Genomic DNA, 22,361 nt, shown 5'->3' on the forward strand with positions numbered 1-22,361 from the left:
CAAAAATGTTCAATAGCTCTAAAGATGTTAAAGCTAAAGTCACTAAACTTTATCACATGACTAATTATCACCTATATAACAAAAAAATAGTATTTTTTCCTAGTTTATATTTGCTGTATTTTTACTTGTTTATTCTGTTTACTTCACAGAAGTGTTTTATTTAAGTTTTTAATGATAAAAGAAGGTTAATGAAATTTATACCATGTTCCGGGTGAATACTTGATTCTGATTGGCTGCTGGCTGTGGATTAAAAAGAGATAATGCAGAGGGATAATGCACACCTAAAGAAGAAGTTCCGGCTGATTATCATTGCGCTAGCAGAAAACTTAAAACATAAATTGAGATCCGTTAATCCGCTGTTTGTAACCACAGCTGGACAGCATAAAAAGATGAGTGATTTTATCGTTTCCTTTAACTTGTTCGGTGAATTTGATCATTTTGAAGATTGGGATTTAGCAGAAGAGAAAGAGAGAAGAGAACATATAAAGGGGGAGATGAGACACAAGGAAGTGACACCAGAAGAATTGAATCGCTTAGAGGATGACAAGGACGAGGGAAACACAAAAAGAAACACACAATGGGCAGTAAATATCTTTAAAGACTTCCTGGCTCAAAAAAACATGGACATCAACTTTGAAAACTACACTGTCACCATCCTCAATGACAGTTTGCGTCTGTTCAGTCCACTAAAGAAGGAGGAGAATACAGCATTGCCAGTTTGAGGAGCTTGAGAGCCGGCATTAATCGCCACTTAAAAGGCATGAACATAATTAGCGACACTGTGTTCAAGAGCAGCAATGCGGTTTTTAAAGCAATAATGAAGCGATACAGAAAGAGTGGAAGAGACACCAGCTCCCATCATCCTCGGATTCCTGAGTCGGACCTAGAGAAAATCATCTGCGCTGTCTCCCGACACGCCCCTCGGCCTCATCAGGAAGGTGTGGTTTGACATCCAGCTGTGTTTGGCTCGGCGTGGGAGGGAGGGGAGCCGTGAGCTGACCATGGCATCCTTTGCCATCCACAGAGACGAGGAAGGCACTGAATATGTCAGCCTGTCACATAATCCGGAAACTAAAAATCACAAAACTCCAAACGACCCGCACAAGCAAAACCTAAGAGGATTTATGTTTGCAAGGCCCAGGGATCCTCTGTGCCCAGTAAAAGCTTTCAAGAAGTAGATGTCCTCCAGTCGCAAAATCTTTTTATCTGCACCCGAAGCGCTCCATCACCCCAGCATCTGAGGTTTGGTACTCCAGGGAACCGATGGGCGTCAACTACCTCGGAGAAATGCTTAAAAAATAAGTTAAGAGGTGTGTACAATGGCATAACCCTGTATATTTCGTATAACATCTCTCCTGCTCTCATTAACAGCCTGAGTGTTTTTTATTGTTTCTTTAAGGTGGGGCTACCGCGGATTTACAGGAACCACAGCTTGCAGAGCACGGCTATAAATAAGGGACAACACAAATCTGTTTATTTGTTCATGTTTTAAATGTTTTAGTAAAGTATCGGATCAGGACTCGGTATCTGTAAATCCACAAAATCCAATGACTCGGAATTGGATCGGGCCGACACAAAACCTGATCGGGACATCCTTACACCAAACTAAACAAGACATTTAGGTTGTGGGACTTTGGTTACAATCTTCATAATCATAATGAAAATACTGCTGGAAACGTTTTGTTTTTTTAATTGTCATAGAGGGACTTTAAATTGTTGAATGTCTAACAGCTTATATTGAACTACTTTAAAAGCATTTGTGACTGAAAAATAGAGATCATGTCAATAGCCAAATTGGAAAAAAAAAAAAAAAAAAACCAACACATCCCTTCTTACAGGAAACAAGAAAAATGTTTAAAGTATTCCAGTCAGGAGGTTTTTGTCTTATACCTGGGGCTGAGTGATGTGAAATTTTTTATATCTCATAATTTTAGTTTTCAGGCGATAACGAAATATATGACAATATAAACAAAATAACATTTTGTCAAATTTAAACACTCTGTGGATCAAAAAAGAAATGTAATCATCAGTATGTTGTTTAGATTTAAATATGCATTTCCTGTCAAACTTTCAACATAACAGATGGACTGAAAATAGCTCTCAAGTTTCAAAAGAGAACATACATAAACAGACCACTAAGTTTGTTCACTTCTATTTAAAAACAAAGCATCAATTCTACAAATAAATTCTGATGTTTTCAGGCTTGAGAAAAGGGCGGGGTTTATCACAGCATCTGACACAGGTTGCAGTTTTTGTGCAACACCTGCTGCTAATACACAGTGGATTCAATTCTATTATTCTATTAAACACATTTTTTATGAATGTCCTACCAAATCATTTTGTTGCATTTAAAAAGTCCGGGCAGTGAAATATTGTCCGACTGTAAACTGGTCCGTGAACACATCAAGGCTACACACGCAGCAGCTCGTTAGCATTAGCATCATGCTAATGCTGCATCGCGGTCATCAAATCAACACGTTTTATTAAACTTTCTGTTGCTGCTATAAATCCAGCTGGTTTGTCTTCAGTTCTGACTGGCTCCCGCTAAAAGTCACCAGATGTTCTGTGGCTTCATCAGCTGAAACTAAACGTTACACAGAGAAGATTAGCGGAAGTGACCGCGCAGGCGTGGTCTCTCGAGTGCGTTTATTTTGTGTATAGATAAAGAAAGGAGGCATCCAAAAAAATAAAAAAAGGGGAGCTAATAAACATAATTAGATGCAAAGATTTACTCGCTATGTGGCGACTAACCCTTTAACCTTAACTCGCCAAAGAGGAGAAAATGCCTGCTACCGACGAGTGTCAATTTCTGACCCTTCAAAATAAAAGTCTATCGCGATAGACTCATTTCTCTATTGACCTTATTCCTAGCCCTCATGAGCCTTTGCGTGAATTATGGGTGAAACTTCCGGTAGACGTCGGAACTCGCATGTATTTACATTACAACTGTAGAGCCGACAGCGCAATTCCTTTTGTTTTGGATCTATAACTACATATAAATGTGGAAAAACCAGCTGTCATGTCTTAAAAGAGGCAACGTAACAATTCTGGTGCTGCTAAAATTGAGGGATTGGAGGATGACCTTAAAAAACATAACATATAGTAGCATTTTGGCTACTGTTTTTAGCTACTTTCTCAATTCAGTTGTGGCAGGTGGTGAAGCTATGAACAATCTTAAAAGTTCATATCATAATTCTTTATTTATGACTATTTGTGCTAAAAGTTCACATCATAATTCTTTATTTCTGCCTATTTGTGCTAAAAGTTCACATCATAATTCTTTATTTCTGCCTATTTGTGCTAAAAGTTCACATCATAATTCTTTATTTCTGACTATTTCTGCCAGAGTTAGCACACAGTGCTGATCAATTGTAACGTTATCTCTTCTCGTGCTTGTGTTTACATGCTGCGATGAGAGATGCATCACGCGGTGTAGCTTTAGACCGTTTCATGTGTTGACAAAGTCAGCTGCGGTTTAAATACAGGTAATTTTTGAATAGCTGATACCAGGAGATGCAGCAATTACACACGAAATATCTTTTCTGCTCTTGTGACACTGCTGTCAGCAGCGCGGTTAAGCTAGTTTCATATTCGACATTCGTCACACATTCAATAATGAACAGCAATATTTCTCAATCACCTTTGCTAAAAAACACCAACAATGTTTTTCCTGAGAGATAATAAAACAATCAACATTCCACATTACTTTCAGCAGCAGCTCGGGCAAAGCGCTCCGGCTCCGCTCACATTGCAGCGGCGTTTGCGGTGGTCTCGTTACGTGGATCGTGAATAATGAAAACGAGTCATGTGAAACATTGATTGTTTTATCATCTGTCAGTAAAATATGTCTGGTGTTTTTTTGCAAAGGCGTTTGAGAAATATCGCCGTTCATCGCTGAATGTGTGACGAATGTCGAATATGAAACTAGCTTAACCGCGCTGCTGTCAGGTCTCTGCAGTAGCCGGCGTCTCTTCTTCTCTGGTGTTCTGGAGTAACCCGACCATAATGTTGGATACGGATTTTCCTCCGTGTTTACTTTATCCACAAAATGAAAGATTTAAAATGTTCAGCCACATCCTTCTGACTTCATCCTAACTGGTGTAAAGCCAGCACGCTCTCGTTAAACTGCTGTCAAGTGAGCCCTCTCTCAAATACGACGTGCGACTTTAATACAATCATTACGGTAGCAGCAAGAAAGGCTCCTTTTCAAAGTGAGAGTAAAGCGTACCTCCTAGTTTCCACAGAACCATTTCACTTCTCACTTATATTATCCTTTCCTGTACTCTTACCCACAAAGTTTCAGCCTGATCTGATGAGGTATTTTGTAGTACTGCCCTGTTGAAATTGGGTATTTAAGCGAAAAAAAACTACAAATTTAAAATACTCATAAAATGAAAACTCCTAGTTTCCACGCAATCATTTCACTTCTCACTTAGAGTATCCCTTCTTGTTATGTCACCCACAAAGTTTCAGCCAGATCTGATGTAGTATTTTGTAGTACTGCTCAATTTCTATGAGAAGACAGCAGCTCCAACATCAAAGGGGCAGAGACCTTCAGCTCTCACCTGGAACGCTGCCTCTGCAGGAGTCGGGCTGGGGGTGGGACTTGGACTGGCTGCAGGCACAGGAGATGGAGCCTTGGCGGTCTCCACCTTGCGGCGCGCCTCCTCCTGCTCCTGCTTCTCCTTGGCCTGTCGGCGCGCGCGCTCCTCCTCTGCTCTCTTCCTGTCCTCCTCCTCCTTCTGCTTGGCGATGTTCTCGAAGCGAGCCTTGATGCTGCCTGTGCTACTGCCAGCTGGGGGGGACAAACGGGCACAGACCAGAACCGGTGAGTCCACGTGCTGCAGCCAGCTCTGCCTCCACACAGACACTAGAGCTCACCAGCTTCCACAGGTTTGGTCTTCTGGTAAGTTGGGGCGGGTTTCTCCACGTCGTCGAAGGTGCCTGCACTCTTCATTCAAAGGAGATTCAGAGATGAGGCGGAGCTCTCTCCAAACACACAGACATCCAACTTCTTCTTACCTTGTCCATGCGGTCGTTCTGGACTCCAAATTTACCTCCAAACCCCTTGGAGTAATCTGTTCGATAGAAAAATATTTAAAAACATGACTTCCTGAAGACTTCCAAACACTGGACCCTTCATACTTCAGCCTACCCTTCAACATCAGCTTTTAACTTTCATCTACTGCAACTCTCAATGGTTTACACAAGGGCTGCCACGATTAGTCGACTAATCGACAACTAATAGACTATTGAAATAGTCGATGACTAATTTAATAGTCTATTAGTCATTACTTTATATTATATGGAGTCAGAGTGTAGTAAAGATGAAAGTCATAATAGCATTCTGCTAGATTTATGGACTATTTTGGCATTTATTATGGTTTTTTAGGCTTTTTTGGTTTAGCTAATATTTCAGCTACATGCTAGCTGTTATGGCTAATTTCGACTTTTTTTCCGTTTTTTATGGTAATTTGGATTTTAGCTAATATTTCAGCTGCATGCTAGTTATTTTGGATACTTTAGGAATTTTCAATTTTTTTAGGCCAATTTGGAGTTTAGCTAATATTTCAGCTGCATACTAGCTGTTTTGGCAAACTTGGGCCAGTTTTTTAGGCTAATTTGGCATTTAACTAATATTTTAGCTGGCTATCAGCTTCAGCGTTTCCACCCATCAGCTTCAGCGTTTCCAGCTATCAACTATCAATTTCATCATCTTCAGCTATCAGCATTAGCATTAGCCAAATTCAGCTTACAGCATTCACACTAGCATTATCACAGCTAATGCTATATATCTAGTTTTTAGTTAGTTTAAAGCTAATGATGGTTAAGATGTGTGCTTTACATCCTGTCTGCACATGACCCAATTAGTCGACTAATCGGAAAAAATAATCAGTGATTAGTCGACTATTAAAATAATCGTTTGCGGCAGCACTAGTTTACACCATTAACGTAATTCTGAGGATTTTTTTCTATTCAACAGAATCACAATTTTGCTTGTAAAAAAATCTATTTCTTTAATCCTCAGGCTAAAAGTAATCTTGAAACCAACTTTCATTAAAATCCTTTGTGGTTTGTGGAGCATCTGTGTTTATTTTATCACTTGAGCGAATATGTGACCAACAGCCAACATTCAAAAGTGAAAGTGAGCTCTTCCTCTTTCAGTGCTGAACGGAGGAAGCTGTTGGTCTGATGAAGACCACAGCAACACCACATCAGAGGAAGACCAGGACTATTGAAGGCTGCTCCGTCCTGAAGGAAATCTGTCTGAGCATCAGCAGAATCTCTGAGCAGCCTCCTGACAGTTGCTGTGGGAACAAAGTTCAGCAGAGAAGTTTCTCAGACTGTTGATGTTGAAATCTCATCAGGGTCAATAGGGTCAGCCATTCTCAACAAGTACCTGAACAGGACCCTGAAGATGGAGAAGCCGTTTTAAAAATGAAACAGGTTAAGTTTAGCTCTACATTCAGGTGAAGTTCTCATTTTCTTCTCGACATTTGAAAGATGACTGATCACCAGCAGCTCACTGTACGTGCTGCTTTCTTCTACTTTAAACCTGTTCCTGTGTGTTGGTGAAAATCCTTCACATGATGGTGAACGCTTTTGAGTCACTTCTGAGACAAAACTGTTGTTTTTTTTTGCCATCAAACGTCTTTTCCCTTCAGGGTTCACCACAGCCAATCAGCTTCCTCCGTCTTCTGCATCCTCTAACAGCAGCTACCTTCATGTCTTCATCACTGCATCCATAAACGTCCTCCCTGGTCTTCCTAGACCAGAGGTCCCCCACCTTTTTCAGGCCATGGACCGGTTTAAATTGGTCAATATTTTCACGGACCAGTCCAAACTGTGCAGAAGTTGGCTTTTTTAAACTTCCAGTTTATGAAAATCTATTTTCAAAATAAAATGCTACAAGAAATTTTGTTTAAAAAAAAAGTCTAAAAAAATATCAGTAGATTATTTTTTTTTGCAGATGAAACAAAGTTGCTGATTTGTAGAAGTTGTTTATGATTTGAAAAGATCCCATAAAGGAAACGGGAAGATTTGTTTCCTATAGAATGCTATTTTAACACTTGATGCAGGCTCCGATTATCTTTCAGGGTAAAAAGCTTGATCATTTTACATAAATCCTCATTTATTCTGAATTTTTTTCAACACAAAGGAACATCTTCTGCGCTATGGTTTCTGAAACAGATGCCTACCTAATTCAGCCTTGCTGCAGGAAAATTGTCAAATGCTCCTTTCACAAGTTTCCACAAATCAGCAACTTTATTTGATTGAATCTTCATTCTTTGTAAAACATTTGAGGCTGGTGTGAAGTTTATGAGGAAGATTTTCTCTTTAACGTCAAAGTGGAGGCTAACAACCGGACGCTAGCTTCAGCTACGTCTGACTTTTAAGGTGTGAAGGATAAATAAAGCAAAAAAATGACGGTGTTGTCGTAAAACTGGTATTTTCTAGAAATAAAATAAACTGCGTCCCAGGGTTGGGTACCCCTGCTCTAGACCTCTGGCCTGGCAGATCTAGAACTATTTTTTGTTTAAAATAGTTGGTATTTGTGGGTCCTTTTTATAAACATCTCACCAATGTAAAAGTCCAAAACTAAAATCACCAAAACGTTGTTGGAAGTCCACACCTTACTAGCAGGCTAGACAAAATCTGTCAAATATTCTTTTTTATTAAACATGGAGGCCAACAAACTCCTCCTACTTTTTCTGAGTCATCTGATTGGTCAGTTTATAACTTGAATAAGTTCTACTACAGAAAAAATATAATAAGAAATACGATTATCAAGAACATGTTTAATATAAAAAAGTATCAATGCAAAAATGTTTTTTCCAACTAATAGAATGAGTAATAGGCGTCTATTTCTCTACTTCCTGTTTGGAACCCAGAGGGGAGGGGTCACTCAGTCCAGTTAATTTTCAAAACATGCACAGGAAGGTGATGGGTGGGTTTCAGTACCTTTCTGGGACTCGTGCAGCTGAAGTTTCTCCTGGTGGTCCCAGCCCAGCGCAGACTTGTCCTGTCTGTCCGACTGCACACCAAACTTGCCTCCAAAGCCCTTCACATAGTCTGCAGGGAAATCCAGCATCAAAGGACTGTTTACGTTCCAGGCTGTTACCATGATGATATCAGGACTGTTTGTCATCTGTTATTAGACTAAACGTTCAGCTCAAACTGCTTCCTGCACGACAGGTTAACCACATTCAAAAATCATTCCACTAAATCTCCATCATTTGAATAATGTGCAGCAGATAAGTGACAACATGTGGTTTAGTGTTTCAGGAAGAGCATTAAGGTTATCTTGATAAACAAACCAGCTCAAGCAAAAAGGAAAAGTTGACAGACAGCAAACTCTTCTGTGTTGGTGCTCTTCAAACCAGGATCATAAAGAAACCAGTCCAGACTTCAGAACAGGCAAACAACTGCTGAGCAACAAGCCGCTCTCAGTTTAGTCAAGTCCGGACAGGTGAGTGTGCAGACAGAAACCCAGGAAAACAAGCTCAAGGCTGAAATTCCACTGAGCAGAGGGCAAACCTGACAGTAACATCTGTTTTAGTCTACAAAGAGCAGGCCTGCTTAAACTCTAGAAAACCGTTTGCTGTCACTGACCTTTCTGGGATTCGTGCTTCTCGGTTTTACCCTGGTACTCGAAGCCCACGGCGCTCTTGTCCACCTTGTCACTCTCAACACCAAACTTGCCTCCAAAACCCTTTGCATAATCTGGAAGAGTCCAGACAGCAGCAGGATGACCACAGTACAGCATGCAAAGAAAACCACAATGAAACAGTTAACTAAATCCGTTTTATAAACTTTATTATTTGCAGAAAAACATAGAGACTGAAAAGAACTTGAACTTGTTAAAAAACTTGATAGACAAGAATTGGAGCAAAAATACAGTCATTGAATCTTTTTGCTTAATTCTAGGTATCCAAATTTAGAAGTATTAATGTGCGAGTGCACGTGTGTGATCAGAGTCAAAGGGACCAACCTCTCTGAGAGTCGTGTTTCTCAGTTTTACCCTGGTACTCGAACCCCACGGCGCTCTTGTCCACGCGATCCGCCTGCACTCCGTACCGCCCCCCAAACCCAGTGGAGTAGTCTGCCCAGAGGGGAGGGGGTGCAGCGGTCACACCACACGATTTCATCATAACTTATTCAGCTACGTTCTGTGTGGTAATCCAGTGTTTCCCAACCCTGGTCCTCAGGGCACACTGTCTGGCGTTTTTTTAATCCAACCCTACTCAAACACACCTGCCTTTGATGGCCGTCATTGTCAGGCTTCTGCTGAGCCTGATGATGAGCTGAATCAGGTGTGCATAAGCAGGGCAACATGGAAAACATGCAGGACAGTGTGCCCCGAGGACCAGGGTTGGGAAACACTGTGGTAATCAACAGCAGCTCAGATGTTTGTGAGCAGAATCTTATCTTTAAAGTAGTCCTAACATTTGCACAAAGACGCCACAAAACTGCCGCCATGGTCACATGACCACATCAAGAGTTTTCCGATTATAGGTTGAGCTGTAAAAGATGTGAAGTTGAAGAGCTGTTTGGGACAGGTGGGGTGCACGCCGCAATGAACACTGCGACAGTGTGGACACCTTTTCAACACCTGAACAAACTGAGCTGAAGGTGTTTCTGCGGTGGGTCCTTTAACACCCCCCCCCACACAGCGAAACAGCAAAGGAATGTGTTGAGCAGAGATGTAGTTTTGCTCTCCTGGATGGAATCTGTGTGAGAACGCAGAAGAACAAGTTTGAACATTACCTTTCTGCGAAGCGTGCTTCTCCGTTTTTCCAGCATACTCGAAGCCCACAGCAGACTGCAATGAGAAGGGCGAGCACCAGTTAATATGGCTGAAGAGTTCAACCAGCACTTATGGAGGAGGAAGGATCCCTCTGTGGAGCTGCTCGTGGATGACCGCCCCGACTCGTGAACACATCCTTGCTGTGCTTTATGTTCCACATTGAAGAATAAGAATGTGGGTTTATACCCACACAAAGTTCTGAAGCTGATAATATCTGGAAATTAATTTGTAGTTAACACCTTAACAACCTCTTCTTTAAAGATCCACTCCAATGAAAACTGTGTTTTTAACATGTTCTTGGAGCGTTTTCTCATGATAATAAAGAAAACTACAATTAAAAATAAGTTCCATTTTGAAAAACCCCTGTATTCTCTCCACCACATCCAACTCGCGGGTTTATGAATGTGTGCTCAGCAGTGCTCACACAGGCAACAGCAGGAAGTGAATCTTCTTCTATTCAGACTCTCCAGGATATCTCAATGTTGTGATTGCAACTATTAACACAAATTCAAGCAAGGATTTGTTGCGCACCCTGCAACTTTTTATTTTCATTTGCCATTTTCTTTATCATTTTAATTAAATTACAGAATGAGCGGTGTTGAAGAAGAAAAAGTCATTCAGAGAATTGCTTTTGCATTTTATTTAAGTGACGGGTAATGCAGGTACATTGTGAAAATGAAAAAGCATTTCCCAGATTGACTTATTTTGAATTATAAGTCACAAACGCTTCCATACATGCTCACTTTGCTGCATCGATGCCTCAGTCTGTGACGCATTTATGACAGTAAGTTAATAAGGGGAATTTCATATGCAAAACAAGCAAAGACAAATCATTAAAAAAAGACATGTTAAACGTAAAACTAAATGTGTTCATGTTTTTTGCAGAGTTGTGCACAAAATATTAATTTGTGCACAACTCTGTGTTTTGCATAGGTTTCTTGTTGACAGATTGCTTACCCCATAACTTTCCTCTGTCTTCTACCTTTGCATATTTTTCATGAGCTGTGATTTAAAATGTGTTTTATTCAAAGTGGCGATTCTGAGAGCCACTGGTCATCTCTCAAACACTGTTCAGAGTGCACTTCCCCCAAAACTACCCTGTAGCTGTAAAAATCCTTGACGAGCTCATCAGACTTGGTCAAGTCATGATCTTTAACTTCTCCTGGATATCTTGACTGTTTGTGCATCACCCCCAGGAGTGACATTGAACAGAGCCATGGTGAGCAGTTGGAGGAAATACCTGGTCAACGCGGTCGGCCTGGACTCCGAACTTCCCTCCAAATCCTTTGGAAGTGTCCGTCTGGGAGCAGTGCTTGGACAGCTGGCTCTGGTAGTCATGACCAACAGCAGACTGTTGAGACATGAAACCTGAATTAACTTCTCTGCTCATTTAAACTCGTAGGACATCAAAGGTGGAGAAAGCAACAGTTTGTGCAGAACAGAGTGTGAGTACTGCTTTTTCACCGATTAGTCGTTGAGGTGTCTGATTTTTCAAGTAACCATGTCTCAGCAGAAAAGCGCGTCTGCACCTTAGACAACGCTTCCACTGACTATGAAATTGCGCAAATTAGATTTGCAACAATCTCTTTGCCTAATGGAAACAACAATTTTGAAAAAAACTCACATTTATTGAAAATGTTTTTGCGTTTAGGCGCATCTAAATGGACAGTTCACAAATCTGCAATGGAAACACTTTTTAAATGAAATGGGTCACGTGACCTGCAGTGACTCCACGACTGCACAAAAGGCATCACAGCATCACACAGCTCATCAAAGGTTGAGCGTGTCACGTGGAAATGTTGGATCAACAGCTCCTCTGTAAAATCACCAACCACCATTTCCCAACGTCTCTTCATCCATTGCTGTTCCCATGTAGCTCGCTGCTCCATGGCCTGGATAAAACGCCGACATCTCCTTTGATAAATGATCATGAATGCTAGAGCCGTGGCAGAAATGTGAATGTATCTGCTGTCAATCAATCACACGTCATCACTCAAACACTGTTCAGAGTACATTCTCTTCTATTGTTCACATCCGTTACCACATTTTTGAAGGACTTATCGCGCAATTTGGTTTGTGTTTTTTTTCATGTAATTATGATTTAATGGAAACGGTGAAACAGCAGAATTGTGGGGTTTTTGACATTTCAAGAATTTCATTAAGGTTTGCTCATTTGTGTAATTTAAATGCAGCTATTGACCGTATCTAAGGACTGCAGTGAGTGAGTGTGATGTCATCCATACAAAATAACTTACTTTCGGCTTTCATTAAATTAAGTCAATGCAGTCGAGGCGCCACCATGTTGGAACCAGGTGACATCAGTAAGCAGTAGGGCTGGGCGATATAATCGATTAATTCGAATCTTATATTTTAGATTATTTATTTTTTGAAAATCAAGGTTTTATTTTCCCCGCACTCTGCCCTCTTGGGCTTCCGTAGTGCGGCATAGAGACAGCTCTTCCAAAGTGCAGACTTGAAAGCTGCAGCTAGCAGAGGAGATTCTTTAGTGAGGCAGAGAGAGAAAAAAAGCTTGTTCCAAGAAGAGAGCAAAGACTGATTAGAGATTTAAGAAGTTACTTAGGGTAAAAAAAGGTTGGTTTTATGTTGCAACTGCCTCTCTGTTTGCATTTAACATATTTTTTATAATAACACGCATGTATATTTCTTTGAAAAATAATGCAATAATTTGTCCAGTAAAAAATATGTTTAGATTTTTTTTATTTAATGAGTCAAAAACAAGATTTTGGTTACCGGTTGAAACTTTAAAATGGGAGCATCAAACCACAAACAGCAACATCAGTTTGAAGGCTGTTGCTCCCAAGTGTTCCGCTGAACGATTGTATTACTGCTCTTCATAGGATGCTTAAGTTAGAGCAGGGGTCACCAACCTTTTTGAAACTGCGGGCTACTTCATGGGTACTGAATCATACGAAGGGCTACCAGTTTGAAATAATAAATTTGCTTAGTTTGCCTTTAGTTCTACACTATTAATAATGAATAATGATCCTTCTCTATGTGAAGATACTGGTTTCTTAGCATAATTATCAATAATGACAACAAGCTAGGAAACAGATATTCAGAACTTAATCTCAACAGATCTTGTCACATTTTGAGGTAATGACCAAATGAAATGTTTTTAACAAAATTATAACTTATTAATCAATTATTAATTAATTAATTATAGCTATTATCAGTGGATCTACGCTCCTCAAACGCTTTAGCTCAGTCTAATGCACCCATCCCTTTATTTTCCTTAAACCTCCGAACAGGTTGATTGACAGATCCCACAGCAGGCAAGAATCTGCACACGGTGCGTTCACTGACCTCTGGACATAAGCGAACAGCCACTCGGCCCAACCCAGTCCGCTAAACTTTGTCATTTTTAAACAACCCGCAGCAAAACAAATCAGTTTTTCAGAGAAAACGTCGACAATATTTAATCACTCGATTATATCCTGATCAGTGCCGGTGTTCTATGTTTTCTCTGATAAACTGCTTCGTTTTACTGCCGATATCCGGTGCTCAGTGAACGCACCATGCAGAAACACTCAGCAGCCCTGGGTTCTGTTCATAGACAGTAAAATTAAAGTTATATATAAAGTTATTTTATATACAGTCTATGGTTCTGTTTCATTACACATGAAACTTTAACCAAATTCTAGGAATTTAGAAAAAACAGTATCACAATGATACGGTTTCATAATAATGCGATAAAACTAGGGCTGTCAGATTTGTCGCGTTAAAAACACATTAATCTGACACGTGCTTGACGGCGACAATTTTTTTGACGCATTAATCGCGGACTTTCTCATATGTACCTTTCCATACCGCGCACGCGGGCGTCCCGCCCTCTAACTCACCGGCTGCTCTCACTAGATCACAGGCGGGTCTCCAACCACCGAGCTGCTAGCTAGAACCGGCCGGCGCTAGGACCTGGAGAGCTCCTGCACTCTAACCTGGCTCCGGTTCGCGTCCAGTACCACGTCTGGTGGTACCGGCTCGCGTCCGGCGCCGCGTCCCGAGAGCTGCGGACCCCCGACGTTTCGAACAGCAAGCGCACAGGGGGGCGTTTTAAATGTTCTGGAGGTTTAAGCGTGATCCAGCCCCAGCATAGCGGTCTGTCTGCCGGCATATTCATGATGTGAGCTCTGCTGGACACGTCGCTGCATCGAGCTGCAGCCAGAGAACGCGGCGGCAGTAACAGACTGTCAAATTATCCACAGTGTATCCCGCTTTTCTCAGTCTTTAATGTTTTAAAAAACAAAAGTTAATTGGAAATGATAAATCTCTATTTCATTTATTACTGGAGTTCAGCAGAGGAGGAAAAGATTTGGTCTTGACAAAAAATGAACATGAAAGTGTTATGGAAATTTTATTTTTGATGTTTTTTATTTTATTTTACTGAACGTTGATTGAAGTTTTGAATTTAAAATGCCCTTCACTTGGGCTTTTGTTAGGCATTTTATGTTACAGCCTTTTATTGTTAAGAAAGTTTATCTCAACACAATGTTACAAAATAAAGTATTTCTGATGAAAACTATTAATTTTGTCATTTTTGTTTTCATAATTAATGTAGAAATGCTAAATTCCACGAACCACACAGTTTTTTCCTTAAAAAAAGGCCACATGTAAATTGGCAATTAATCGCGAGTTAACTCTGGACAATGCGATTAATCGCGATTAAAAATTTTAATCGCCTGACAGCTCTAGATAAAACACAAACCAACTCACGCGATAAGTCATTATAAACACGGCAATATGTGTTTTTTTTATTTGATCGTCTAAAAAGGAGCATTTGAGTGACGTCACAGCAGTGTGGTGCGCGTGTGGTGCGCGTGTGCCGCGCTGGCTCGCGCAGCGAGTCCACTGACAGTCTCAGATACAAGTCAGAAGTCTGTTCAGTGGTATGTAAAATGATGTCCAGAACAAGTATTCAGACTGCAGAAGGTCGGCTACAGATGAAGTAATGAGGAAATCTTGGTTATTGATTTTACAGAGGAGATGCACGATCAGCTGTGACGTTGACCTCTCATGGCGTCCGCTGTGGTGTGCTCAGACACTTCAGAAGCGCATGTAATTAGAAAAAAGTCAATTTCCATTACAGTTCTACGAAAAATATCCATCCATTTCAATACGCCCCCAAAACCAGCTCCTCTACGCGCAATAACTTTTTTTAGAAAAATGCGAGTTTTTTTTTGTGAGCTGTGTTTCCATTAAAGATAACTAATTATCTTGGTGTCTCCATGTGGGAAAGGGAGAAGGGGACGCCTCATTCTTTGTTATTAGCTGCGTTTCCATGACACATTTGCGCAAAACTTCATGGAAATTCTAGGAATAAAAAAAAAATTCGAAATTACACTGTTTCCAATAAATTATAAAGCACAAACCAACTCACGTGATAAGTCATTAAAAACACGGCGATGAACGAGAACAAGTATTTTTTTATTTTTATTTCATTCACTAAAAGGAGGATTTGGGTGACGTCACAGCTCTGTCTGGGGCGCGCGTGCAGCACAACTCGACTCAGAAGAGAGAGAAGCCTGTTCAGCGGTTAAAGGAAAAAGCAGCAAATAAGCATCTGGACCTTTTTTCTATTTGAAAAAACAACACGACAACATAAATTCAAGTTACTGTCAAGGCGCTCGCGCTCATGAGACTTCAGGCTCCAAGCTGCAAAAGTAAGGAAAGGAGGAGGAGGAGCTGCGCGATTCCGTATGACCCGTAATTTCTAAAGCGCTTTGACGCTGTGGGATCTCTCGGTGCGCCGGCTGTGCAGCGCTCAGATCAGACACTTCATACCGAGAAGCGCGTTTATTTTGAAAAAAGTGTTTCCGTTACAGTTTTGCAAAAAAAAAATTTTTTTTTTTCGAAAAATGCCAGTTTTTTCGAAACTGTGGTATTTCCATTAGGAGAATTTATTATCCAAAATCCAATTTGCGAAATTTCAGAGTTAATGGAAATGCGACTATTGATTATCTCGTTAAGGAGAAAACGATTTAAAAAAAGAAAAAGTGGGATAGGCCGTTTTTGGCTTCAGAAATAATGAACATCTATTCTTAAGATGTTTTAATTTTTAACTCTTTATAAAGGCAGGTGTGATTTAAAAAAATTGCATCACAATAAAATTAAATTTTCGAGCAGCTCACAAGTGAGTTGTGCTATTTTTAGAAGAGACCTGCGGGCGACTGATGTGGAGCTCGCGGGCGACCTGGTGCCCGCGGGCGACGTGTTGGTGACCCCTGCGGTACCTCACAAAACACCGGCCGCAATGTTCTACAAACATTTATACAGTTTGTATTGAGTTGCACTTTGTCTTCCAGCCAATTTCCAAAAGACATGTTAAAATAAAATAGTTTTTGTCAAAAATATTCTGTCATTTGTAACCTTTGTTAAAAAAAAAAGGGAAGAAAGAAAAAAAAAAAAAATCGATTAAAATAAAAAATAGAGTTTGAAATGAAAAAAATCAGAGATTATTTTTTTGGCCATATCCCCCAGAACTAGTAAGCATTGATTGGTCCGAGTCATTGTTTCCATGGGATCCCCTCCCATGTTTCAAACAGGAAGTACCTGCTGGTTCCAAGAAGGTCAACGTCTCATAAACTTCCATTGAGAAATGACAATTATTTCCAGTAATTATATTTGTAAGAACAACCCTTCTTGCTCTGATACAGTTTTCTAAACATCTTCTTTCCAATCGTACTTTTTTCAAAGATATTTTCTCTTTATCACAATCTATTTAAGTTATAAACTGACCAATCAGATGCCTCAGTAAAAGCATGTGGTTTCCACCGGCCCCACCTCCAACATTTGATTGACAGATTCTGCCGAGTCCACTTTCAGTGGAAGGGGTGTGAACTTTCAACAAGCTCACTCATGATTGGTGACAGTAGTTCCTCTATAAACGCTACTCAGACTCGGACCAATCACTGTCGACAGGTTTCAAGATGGCGGCAGCAGTATCAGAAAACCACTGTGCCGGCTGTTGCCTGATTTCACGAGGGCTGGGGGTAAGGCATTTTCTATGGGTGACGTCAACACCTTTTTTTGTCCAGTAATTAATACGTCTATGGAAATCTGTCAAATGTTTTGTGTATTGATGTGGGGCCCTACTTTTATTTGAGGTGTCTGATTGGTCAGTTTGTAACTTGAATTAGTTGGAACTACAGAAAAATATGAAAACAATAAAAGGATTATCAAGAGGAAGTTAAAAAAGATATCAGAACAAGAATGGTTATTCTGACCAATAACACGACTGAATAATAACTGTTCATTTCTCAATAGAAGCCTCTAGATTTTGGCTTGTTGAAGACAGCAGCCACTTCCTGTTTGGAACGTAGGTGGGGATGGATCACTCAGTCCAGTTCTCATACAGTCAATGGTCTGCATCATTCATCTTCAAGATTGCAGCTGCTGCAACTCTGCAGAGGAACCAAACCATCAGCTGTAACTGCACCTCCTCTGAGGCGGCCATCGTCATTGTTCCTAGCTGCTCTGAGTCAGTTGGATAATATTTGCTCCATCTCTGCAGAACGGAATCTGAGGCGGTCAGAAAAAGGGAGACTGAACGCTGTAACAAGCCTCATTTCAAAGTGAACATTGCTTACAAACACAGAGGAAAACATCTTTCAGAAAATAAACAACTGTTTGGGTCTCATGACAGACACGGAAAAGAAGCAGAAAACCTCAAAGCCTGGACTGATGGTCCAAATGTCCTGTGTGCTGACCACGAGGCATCTCTCAGATTTCACCTCTTTAGGTTAGACAGCTTTTTTCAGTCTTCATGGGGATAGTAATGAACTAGTTGTGTCAAACTGCTTCTAAGGCCGGCCTCCTGCTGGTTTTCCAGAGATCCGGCCTTATATGCTGCTGATTACCTGGATCAGGTGTGTTTAGCCAATAAGGAGCTTCAACGACAGGTTGGTTGGAAAACATGGAGGACAGTTTGATACCTCTGATCTAGTGAGGGGCTCCAGAAGAGCATAGGAACAAAGCAGACCTCTGTGTGTGTCTGGGACTAGGTTGGACCTCAAGCAAACCTTCTAAACCTTTGAAAACATCCAGCACCGAAACACACACCGGTATATCCATGAAGCTGAAAGCAAAACGTGACAGTGCCTCTTCGTGAAAACAGATTTGTTGTCTCTGTTTACATTTCCAATCGTCCACATCAGTAGAAACAAGAGTTCCCTTCAGAGCAGGCGTCTCTTCCAGCTTCCGAGTTCCACCTGAGCCGTCTCCTCACCTTGTCCATGCGGTCCTGCTGCACTCCAAACTTCCCTCCATACCCGTGCGAGGCCTTGGGCATGGTGTCCAGCTCCTTCTGCTTCAGGCTGGTGTGCTCTGTGGACACGGTCTCACGCAGGTGGTGGATGCTGCAGCAGAAAGTCACAGTCAAACATCATGTGCTGAGCCAGGTTCCTGTCCAGTAAGACCTGCATCCTCACTCTATGTGCTCCTGATGTCCTGAGCCGGCCACCGTCTTGGCCCCCCACCGCTGCTCCTTCTCTGACACATCATTCTGGAAGGAGAACAGACACGTGGGGGGGGGTCATGACAAAACGTTTTTATGGCTGAGATGAAGGATGGAGAAAATGGACAGAAGCTACCTCAAAGTCGGGGTCGGTCTCCCAGTCATCCCCTCCATCCTCTACGTTCACCTGAACATTCTGTCCCACAGTGGCCCTCCACATCTTCAGGATCCAAGAACACTGAAAGAGTCATGACCCATTCTCAGCACATCCTCTCAGAATGAGCCCGTCAGGGAACATGGGCTTCAACAACATGGCAGGTGTAGTTTTAGGCATTAGTATTCCAAGGACAGATGAAGAACCATCCAGTTCTGTTTAAACTCTCTGAGGTGGTTATGACTGATCAAGAACTGTGCAGTTGCCGAACAGTTTTCATGCGTTTTGGCTCAGGTTGTACATGATTTGATACACATCTATGCATGGTCCACCAATTGATACATAAAAAAATTCAACTAACTTTAAGACGATACAATGCAGTCCAATTTTGTTACCTAAACAGATTCATTTATTCATTTTCCTGACCGCTTTGTCCCTTTCGGGGTCGCGGGATGCCGGAGCCTATCCCAGCTACTGATGGGCGAAGGCGGGGTTCACCCTGGACAGGTCGCCAGTCTGTCGCAGGGCCTCAATCACACACACATACACTCTCACATTCACACCTAGGGGCAATTTAGAGTCACCAATGAACCTATGAAGCATGTTTTTGGACGGTGGGAGGAAGCCGGAGTCCCCGGTGAAAACCCACGCATGCACGGGGAGAACATGCAAACTCCACACAGAAAGGTCCCAGCTGGGATTTGAACCGGGGCCTTCTCGCTGTGAGGCAAGAGCGCTAACCACTGCGCCACCGTGCAGCCCATTACCTAGATAGATACTAGATATGTATTATTCATTTGACCTTTAAAACTATAACTGAAAATGTCAGAACAGAGAAAATGTTTTTAATCAACAAAAACAAAATGTCTGACATAACAGCTTCAATCAAGCATTCCAAGGTGGTATTTTTGGGTCTTTAAACTGTTTTGTTAATGAAAGTGTCTCATATGAATTCATTCAGGTATTGTTATCACATGTTTAGTACTACACACATTCCTCACTGTGGTTCACCTTCAGCTAACTGGAATTGTACGTCTTGGTAGAAGCGAGCTTGTGATTGGACTTCTTTTTGTTTGTGTCACACGTAGATAATACGGTAAACACAATAGAGACAACAGGAAGAAAAAACAAAAAAGGTTACAGGTATTGATTTTATGCTGTTTTAGCAACATAATCTGGTCAAAATTAGTGGTTTTTAACCATGATGTCAGTTTCAGTACTAGTTTGATTTTTTGATAAGAGCTCATCTCTTTTACATCCCTAGTTTTGTTGTGTCTAGATACTGAGATCCTGAAGTAATCTTGTAAAATGTACTGCTACTGTCTGTCTCCTAACTTCAACCACAAACACTGACGTTAAAGCAGCACAGAGCAGCTTCCATGTGACTGTGGATGCAGTCAGCCCAAGTGCCTCTGAGCATCTGCAAATCAGATTGAAAACAGTCAAAATATGTTATGGTTGAACTTTTTATCTAATGCACATTCAAACCACCTTTGGTTCATTAGCAAAGTTTTCATAACCAGGATTTAAAGTGATCAATTGTGTTTGGTGATAATAAAAACAGGTGGGAAGTCTTAAATGTGGTATCTAAACTATCCTAATAAAAGCATCCAAGAGATGTAGATAGCCTCGATCAGCCATTAGTTCGTAGGCTGTATTATCTGCTGTAATTTAGATTTTTGCTCAGACACAATATTGAATGCAATGAACTTTTCTGTAACAGATTGTTAAACCTTTAACGACTAAAACTGAATCAGGATTTGTAAACTCTTGTCTTTCAGGGTCAAAAACCTGCAGATAATCTCTAGAGGAGACGTGGCTCAGAGCCGTCAGCCCGCCGGACGACCAGGAAGCTGGAAACCTGGCGAGGCTGCTATGACAGCTCTTCAACCACCACACCACACCCATCTGCGGGTCACGGCCCCTCAAACCCACACCCCACCAGGGTCACGGCCGCCCGTTCAGACCGTCCCGGAGACGGGGGTCTTCTCCGTGTTTGCTGGTCGGATCGTTCACCTCAGCACTGACCTCACCTGAGTTAGCGTCACCCCACCGTTTCTTTGGGGGGGTCATGTTTGCCCCAATGAATCAGCCTGCAAGTGAGTCTGTAATACGGGACAAGAAGACTCCTCTTTGGGTGTTTTGTTCATCTTTTCGGTCGAGAACATTGCTATTAATCAAGGTCACATCATCCAGATTTATGCTGTGAGTCAATGGCCGTCAGCATTACACGGACAGCCGGAGAAAGGGTCTGAAAGGCTCCGAGAGTGGCTGGTTTCCTGCTCCCGTTTCCTCTCAGCTAGCAGGCTAAAGCTAACGTGTCTTCTGGAATGATTAGCTGGCAGCGCGTGCCCGCGCGCGCGCGGCAGGCGGGAATTTCTGCGTCCTGCGGTGAGGAGCCGCGGACTCACCGTCTGCCACGAACGAAGCTTCAGTCGGCTGACAAGCGGGATATCCCCGGTGGACGGTGTCCGCTCGCTGCGCCGCTCCAACACAGAAACCTGAGCGCCGGGATCTTCCCGTCCTCCCTCTGTCTGCGCGCGGCTCTTCCGGCTCTCCCAGCGTTCCAGCCAATTATGACGTCACGGGGAGGCGGGGCGTGTTTTTCCAGGTTAATGAATACATAAACACGAAGATTTAAAATAGTGTAACTAAAACTAAACTGAACGCATTAGCATGATTACACAGACTGAAAACACAAAAGGTTATTTTGAACAGAAATTACAAAAACCTGACAGTTTGAAATAAACAAATAATAAACAAGAAATGCATGCAGGTGTGATGGCTGCTAAGAGAAATGTAGAGACAGAAATTCTAAATCGTTTTCATTCTTTGCTTGATGTGAAATCAGCTATTTTAAAAAGGAATACATTGCAATAAAAACTGGATGCATACAAATTAAACGGCAGAGTGTAAAATTAAGAAAAGAAATCATAGCAACGTTTAGGGAACATGATAAAAGATTTACTGAACAAATAATGAATACAATTACTGAAATTGACTGAAAGTCCGTTTTATTTACATAAAAGTTTGAAGTCACCCAAACAATTCTGTGTTTTCCATGAAAAGTCACTTTTATTTAACAGATGAGTTGTACCTTGAATAGAAACGACAGTCAAGACATTGACAAGGTTAGAATATATATATTCTAAATAATGTTTTTTCTTTCTTCAAACTTTGCTTTAGTCAAAGAATTCTCCATTTGCATTCATTTGTTGAGAAATTGGCCCCCACTCTTCTAGAAGCTGGGATGGCATGTCTATCGTACTGTTCTATTGACAAGCTGCTCCCACAGCAGTTGAATGGATCCAGATCTGGTGACTGCGGTGCCCACTCCATTCCAGATAGAATCCCAGCTGCTGCTTCTTCTCTGAATAGTTCTGGCACAGACTGGAGCTGAGCTTTGGGTCATCGTCCTGTTGTAGGATGAAACTGACTCCAATCAAGCGCTGTCCACGGGGTATGGAAAATGTAGTGATAGCCTTCTATATTTAAAGTCTCCCTCCTGGCCATTTTAAACGTTTATCAACCCCACAAATGTGACACTCCAGAAATTCAACCTACTCTAAGGATGGCAGCTTCTCTAACACTTTCAAAACCAAACTGTTTTCAGCGGGGCTAACACGATTGAACAAAGGTTTTCTAATCATCCGTTAGCCTTCTGACACAATGAGCAAACACTCAGAGAAATGGAGTAAAAGCTGCAGGAAATGGGCCTTTATGCACCAAAAAACAGATCTTTGCAGCTAGAATGGTCATTTTTACTCATATGTTAGATCAGTAATGTTTAGAGTGTATTTATGATAAGCTGAAAGTTCTCTGAATTGAAAAAATATCAAATTTTCTTTTAAAAAATGAGAACATTTCTAAGTGACCCCATACAGTAGATTCCAAAAATGAGTTGTAACAATCTGTGTTGGGCAATAAAA

The 22,361-nt window shown here is 41.4% G+C and overlaps 1 protein-coding gene across 1 annotated transcript in view; it reads right to left on the bottom strand.

The window, feature by feature from the left end:
- The window catches only part of LOC112160645 (src substrate cortactin), a gene marked incomplete at its 3' end in the record, with an annotated part of 24,115 nt that extends 3,110 nt beyond the window's left edge, over window positions 1-21,005 (bottom strand). Inside the window, 12 exon segments of the mRNA XM_024295300.2 lie at window positions 4,566-4,795; window positions 4,882-4,951; window positions 5,023-5,078; window positions 7,963-8,073; window positions 8,614-8,724; window positions 8,993-9,103; window positions 9,769-9,823; window positions 11,049-11,159; window positions 18,051-18,180; window positions 18,253-18,326; window positions 18,415-18,516; window positions 20,844-21,005. Of these exon segments, the coding sequence (XP_024151068.1) occupies window positions 4,566-4,795; window positions 4,882-4,951; window positions 5,023-5,078; window positions 7,963-8,073; window positions 8,614-8,724; window positions 8,993-9,103; window positions 9,769-9,823; window positions 11,049-11,159; window positions 18,051-18,180; window positions 18,253-18,326; window positions 18,415-18,498 (1,143 nt within the window). The 5' untranslated portion in view covers window positions 18,499-18,516; window positions 20,844-21,005.
- Window positions 21,006-22,361: the final 1,356 nt, after the last annotated feature.

This window comes from Oryzias melastigma, linkage group LG3, assembly GCF_002922805.2.
Source record: "Oryzias melastigma strain HK-1 linkage group LG3, ASM292280v2, whole genome shotgun sequence".
Classification (NCBI taxonomy): Eukaryota; Metazoa; Chordata; class Actinopteri; order Beloniformes; family Adrianichthyidae; genus Oryzias; species Oryzias melastigma.